This window comes from Brachyistius frenatus, unplaced genomic scaffold (assembly GCF_029030835.1).
Source record: "Brachyistius frenatus isolate BFR_SWC_R1_liver_20210118 unplaced genomic scaffold, ASM2903083v1 Contig_14, whole genome shotgun sequence".
Taxonomy (NCBI): Eukaryota; Metazoa; Chordata; class Actinopteri; family Embiotocidae; genus Brachyistius; species Brachyistius frenatus.
Genome location: NW_027210613.1, coordinates 5,576,764 through 5,582,820, shown reverse-complemented (window position 1 = coordinate 5,582,820; position 6,057 = coordinate 5,576,764). Strand labels below are relative to the sequence as shown.

General features: G+C 42.2%; 1 protein-coding gene across 2 annotated transcripts; it reads right to left on the bottom strand.

Moving 5' to 3' along the window:
• Positions 1–2,115: 2,115 nt before the first annotated feature.
• gpn2 (GPN-loop GTPase 2) lies at positions 2,116–6,047 on the bottom strand. Of its 2 annotated transcripts, XM_069693275.1 has the most exons (6): positions 5,986–6,047; positions 5,184–5,728; positions 4,874–5,030; positions 4,525–4,685; positions 2,994–3,124; positions 2,116–2,806 (listed from the first exon to the last, which is right to left on the bottom strand). In XM_069693275.1, the coding sequence occupies exons 2-6, from the start codon at positions 5,601–5,603 to the stop codon at positions 2,734–2,736; spliced, it is 942 nt and encodes a 313-aa protein (XP_069549376.1). In that variant the 5' UTR covers positions 5,604–5,728; positions 5,986–6,047; the 3' UTR covers positions 2,116–2,733. The 2 variants fall into 2 exon arrangements, with proteins under 2 accessions (XP_069549376.1, XP_069549377.1); XM_069693276.1 differs by lacking the exon at positions 5,986–6,047 and having other exon boundaries at positions 5,184–5,977.
• Between the last annotated feature and the right edge of the window lie 10 nt (positions 6,048–6,057).

The window sequence follows — 6,057 nt, the reverse complement described above, 5'->3', positions numbered from 1 at the left end:
AAGGAAACTAATTTATTCATGAAATATATAATTTTTCAAGTGTGTGTGTGTGTGTTTGCATAGACGTAGAAGCAGCAGCTGTACACGAAAGGACTGCTGGGAACTAATTTAATAGCCCGGCTTGACATACATGCAGTTATTTTCCCTTAAAAACAGAAAAAAAAAAAGACTAGTCATATATTTAAATTCATCTAAATATATTTGGCTCATACATGTGCCTTTGAACGCTGCTGTTTTTCTCTAAATTTTTTTTTTTAGTTATTTCTAACAAGTATTTCTGAGTGGTATTGAGGCAAGATAGGCAAAACACACACACACACACACACACACACACACACACACACACACACACACACACACACACACACACACAGGTTTTTCCAGAGCAGAAGGAGGAAGCCTTGCAGCAAACGAGACTACCAATGCACATTCCCTCTTCTTCCCTCCCCTGCCTGCTCTGCTCTGCTCTCTTCTACCACCCCCTCTCCTCTCTGTCTGTCTCTCACTCCAGCAGAAACACTCTCTGCTGAGTGTGGGGGGATGGGCGCGCAGGCTCCAGCTCTCTCTCTCTCTCTCTCTCTCTCTCTCACCCTTACTAACATTGAACTACACCGCGCAGAGAGAGAGAGAAAAAAAAAACACAAGACATTATCTACCAGAAAGAAGATGCATGGACAGTTTCAAAGTCTCCCAACAATTAGAAAAATAGAACATTTGTCCCCCTCCTCCTCTTCCTCTTCCTCCTCCTTCTCCTCCTCCTCCTCCTCCTCTTCACCCCCTCATCAAATGAAGCAGACATTTTTGGCACCCACAAAACGCACGGGGTGTGCGCGCAAGCACTGTGCAGGACTGGTAATGAAGTGTGCGTGCGAGGCCGAGGGAGTTTATTGTTGGAAATAATTAAATGCAAATACATTAAAAGGTTTGTGAGGCGTTTAATAGTTCGATTGGGCATTGATTAAAATTTAGAATTGGGGCGTAAGTGGGACGAGAGTGCCTTTCGCTTTCTTTTCTCACTCTCGACGCGCGCGCGCGCGCAAACACAGAGACTGTCTTGCTCTCCCTTACGCACACACGCACGCACACACACACACACACGCGCACACACACATACACACACACATCTACCTCTAGGGGGCTTATAGGGGAAAAAAAGGCAGGAAGTACCAATGAGAAGGCATACTTGATCACATGTACAAACATCGAAACACAATTTAACATTCTGCCTGACACACCCCCCTAATGTACACACACACACACACACACACACACACACACACACACACACACACACAGCTTTGCAGGCAAGAAGCTGTCCACATATAATTTCACAGCCACATCACACCACACGGGGTTAATGTGATTTCCCACATCAGTGCAAGCAAGCAAAGTGGATCACGCTTTATTTTAGTCAGACTACAGCTCTGCACGAGAAGCACATGCACGCACATGAAGCCTCGTGTGTGCGGGTGTGTACTCTGTTTTAATGGCAATGGTGAAATTATAATGGGAGGTTTGAAACTGAGCGGGGCAGACAAGAAAAGAGCACAATAGCAGAGGTGGAAACAGTTAAAGTAAAGAGGGAGAGTTTTTAGTAACATTTAGAAAGAGAAGATCTTCCATCCCAGAGACCAGACACAGGGCCAGTTGTGCAGAAACACAGATTTAATGTGGCTTCCTCTCCCCGCCTGACTTAATTTTTCTGCTTTGGCTGCTGGGAAGAACCGGAGCGGAGTTTTGTGGATGCGGGAGGAGGATTTGCAAGCCCGTGTGCCATCTGCTGGACGAACAATACACCCGAAATACAAGGACTTGCTCTTGGCCAAAGTCATTACTACTTCTGATGTGTTGCTGAGCTCTTCTTTGATTAAAACAAATATTCTATGGACATTATTATTTGTTTTTTTTAAAGTAGCCTGTGCTGTGTGGGTTCATTGGATTTTTTTTTCCCCCTTATACTTTGTACATTGCACAAAACGTTTTTTTTTCTTTACACAAAGTTCAGCAAACGTTATAAAGAATCCAAGGCTCTCTGCATATTAAGGGGGAAAACACTGTTCTCTTCATCTTTCTTTCAGATATCTCTCTCACTAATATATATATATGCACATGCAGGAGGATATACAAATCTTTATTTGATATATTTCACCAAATTTTACAAAAAAGAAAGAAAATACACAAAACACTTTTTAAAGATTCAATTTATGCACTAATAATCTACAATAAGAAAGGAATATATGTCTATATTCACTGCAGTCACTTTATTATTTGATGAACACGACTGTAAACACAGCATCTGCACCCCGGGATGCTGCACATGGAAATTTTCCTCAAAAAAAATATTGGGGTCACAAACAGCTACCATACTTAAACAAAAACAAAAATAAGGGACTTTTGATACATTTTAAGAAAATGTGTTAGCGTTGACTGGAAGTTTCCTGTGTTGTCTGTAAAGACTGCAGTACAAAAATACCATTAATCAGACCTCACATTATTTATAACTGAAGAAACGGTCTCTTTGTGCTCCCTCCAGTCTACCCCATTGTGATTTTTTATGAGGTGTGGTGCAACCTTGAAGCACCTACGGCACCCAAATTTAGCTGCCGTCTTTCCACTGCTTTTGTAGAGAAGCTAAGAATTCAGGCCAAGTAAGATGGATGTCGCCAAGACTTCCTCTGATGTACTGGTGCTAAAAAGGCAACAACTTTTGTCCTCGTATTTGGGCTTTTCAATTTACAGGTTCATCATTTCCTCCTCCACGTTCTTTCCACTGGTTTCAACGTACCTCTCTTGCACTCCAAGCGTACTGCAGGGTCAAATGTGAAGGAAAAAAGAAATAGCAATTTCAAATATAGATTGTAATATTCAGGTTATTAGAAAGTCATTACAAACACCAGTGTGCAAAGTTCTTCAGCCACCCTGTGTAAATCTTTAAGTTTGACTTGGAACCAGATGAGTCACAGTGAGTCACCACAGTGATTAGGAAAGGATACGAGCTGAACTGGAAATCAGCCCCCACAGCAGCTGACATCATGGCCTGCAAATTCCTCTCCTCCAGGTCTGCAAAGCAGTAGCCATTGGCCTTATCCACTGCCCGTAAGACGTGAATCATGCTGTCTTTGTCCTGGCAACAAGAAAACAGAAGCATTTCATCGAGAGGTTTCCCAGCAAACATTCAGTGAAACTACACGCTAGCTAAATATTTACCAAAAAAACCTCTCACTGAAACCTTGACGATACACTGTTTGAAGACATTTAAGTATCAATATAAAAGTAGTCAGTAAAGTCGGTAAATTTCCCTTCGTAGTGAGAGCTACTGCATGAAGGGACCTCCCTCGAAAAGATTTTGAAGCCTTCTTGAAAATGAGTTCATGCGGCCTCTTCAAATAGTGTATTGTCAGCCTTTGTATTGTGAGATAAGCAACAGATGCATACTAAGCCATAAAACCTCAAACTCCATCTACCTCCAACACTTTAAGAGTTTAGCATTTTGTCTTTTTAAGGGTGTTGGCCGTTTTTGCTTTCTAAATTGGCGGGGTAATAAGTAACATAGGTAACCAAGGTAACTGGTGGTTGCTTTGAGAGTGTGAAGGAAACACAGACATGCATACAGGCTGCAATTTCACCATGTTGGATACAAGAGTGCCAACCTCCTGCTTTTTGTATTGAATACTCATCCCATATGCAGCGAAGGCGCATGGTCTGGCCTCCTGTCTCTGGACACATACAGGATCAAATCATTCTCCATAAAGAAGTAATGAATACAGTGTGCAGACAGTCCGCTCCCCTTTAACAATCCAATCCATCTGCAGGAAATTGATCCACTCTTCAATTTCAAGTTCTAGAAGTGATTTATCATTAACCTGCTTAAACGATGAGATGATATATACGATGAGTGACTTTGACAAATCCTTCGACAGGCCCGAGATGAATTCATGTTGGACGTTCAGGCCATTTCTACTATTCTTCTGCAACTGGTATGGATGCTCTGTGGGAGCTTAACCCTTTTGTGACCCATCTAGAAAAATGTAATGAAGGAACTCTTTCTATGCACACATCTCTCAACAGCCTTAAGATTACGGTGCAAAAAATAGATATGAAAGAAGCTACAGATACAGTAAAAAAAAAGAAATAATAATAATAATACAAATAATTGAATACTTAGTGCTATTAATTTAAAATACATTCTTCATAAGAACAGTCAGTTAATTTGAGTTACAAAGAAAGTGAGCCACCAAAAGAATATCCCTGCAGCACACAATTCACTTCCTTTGCTCTCCATCGGGAGATATTGTTAAAAATGAATCTAATCCATCTGGAAAACAGCACAAATCAATCTAATGAACCTTTATTTACAAAGTTTATTTGTTCAATTTACTGAGGCATGCTGTGATTCACTTGATGTGCAGCAATATTAGTTCTTATTAGTTCAAATATACCTCCAAAAGTATCAAATATATTGAGTCAGTGAGGTTTATTCTTTGCTTTGTGTGACAAGAAATATTTGAAATACAGCAGTGATACCTGCACATTGAGAGGCACGAAGGAGACGAGGCCGTAATCTTGTATGACCTCTGCCAACTTTTCATTTAGACGGTGGAATTTTTTAAAGAAGGGGTCTGCCGCCAAGTGATCGAGAAGATAGGTCAGGTCCATGACCTCCGTGTAGAAGTCAAGGTTAAAGGCTGTAAAGTAAGAGACAGACAGGAAAACTGTCAACATGGTAGATAAAATGAAGTAGAAAATGCAATACTTTGTTTTGTTTTTAAATGACAGGTGTATGTAGGAGAACTATAATTAAGAATCCTCTCTTGTAATTTTTTATTTATTTTTGTGTGTGCGTTTGACATAAAGCCAACAGCCCCCAACTTACCCAGTTTGCCATACTGCTCAATCAAGTCCATCTTGGAGAGGACGTTGACATGGGGAAGCTCCACATGCAGCATGGTGGACAGAGAGGTGCACAGCACGGAGATGAACTTGGCTGGGTCAGCGCAGTAATGAGAGTCCACAAGGTGCACTGCTGTCAGCTAAGCAAAACAGAGGGAGAAAGACAATCATAACAATTGAATGCGGTCTAAAGATGAAATGTCTTTAACACGATGACTGTGCGGGTGAAGTATCAGTTTAAGGCTCGGGGGACATAAATTCATTCCCATCGTCTGAATGCCGAAGAAGCTCACCCTGAAGTTCCACTTGGCCAGCTGTGAGAATATATTCTTTACTGAACTCTGGTGGGTGTAGAGCTCCACCTGCCCAGGGCAGTCAAACAAGAAGTAGCAGTCACCGTGCTGCTTCAGCTTGTTCTCTAACCAGTCCAGATTTGCTTCCACATAATCCATACAGTAAAGAAGCCCGCCATTAGGCCCGAGCGTCAGGCCGTCCATGACGTCGTCCAGAGTGACCAGCTCTGAGATATCTACTGCACAGGGGTACGGTAGTCCTTCGTTGGCGGGGTCCATATTCACCACAACCACCTTGCGTCCCAGGTGAGTCAGGAACTCCTGCATTCCTTGGCAGTAAGTGGTTTTACCTGAGCCAGGGGGCCCAATAACCACCTGACCGAAGCGCAGAGAGGGCTGGACTCCTGTCTGGTTGGACATGGTTTCAGTGCTCAATGAAAGGGGGGTGGGGGAGGCTGCAGAGATTCACATCAAATGGACCAGGATGTCAGATGGGCCACATGAGATGTCCTGTGCGGGGCATCAACATGCATCTGGGGTGTTACCTGGCAGAGTCAAAGTGTTTCATATTAGTAGAACAAAGGCTCGAGTTCAGCTCTCTTGATATGAACTCATTTGCTATAAATACATTTTGGCGTCATCAATACAGGCAAGGCAAGTTGATGACTTAAACTTCCTAAATGTTGCTCATTAAACGTTTGCGTGTGACGTGAAAAAGAAACCTTCCAAAACCAAGGTACAACTTCTGTACTACTGGTGTGGACTGGTATTACAAATATCATAAATACTGATGGATAATTACCGTCTGCCGCCGTTATGTTTGCATGCGTACTGTAGTTACTAAAAGGCTAAAGCTAATCCAAACTACATCCGG

Bases quoted from the DNA above. Each gene is read 5' to 3' on its own strand.
- gpn2 (XM_069693275.1), bottom strand. From the start codon at position 5,603: ATGTCCAACCAGACAGGAGTCCAGCCCTCTCTGCGCTTCGGTCAGGTG. The intron at 4,686-4,873 runs GTAAGTTGGGGG...CTTACTTTACAG, and splicing joins TGAGCAGTATGGCAAACTGG to CCTTTAACCTTGACTTCTAC. The intron at 3,125-4,524 runs GTATCACTGCTG...TCTTGTTGCCAG, and splicing joins TCGTGCCTCTCAATGTGCAG to GACAAAGACAGCATGATTCA.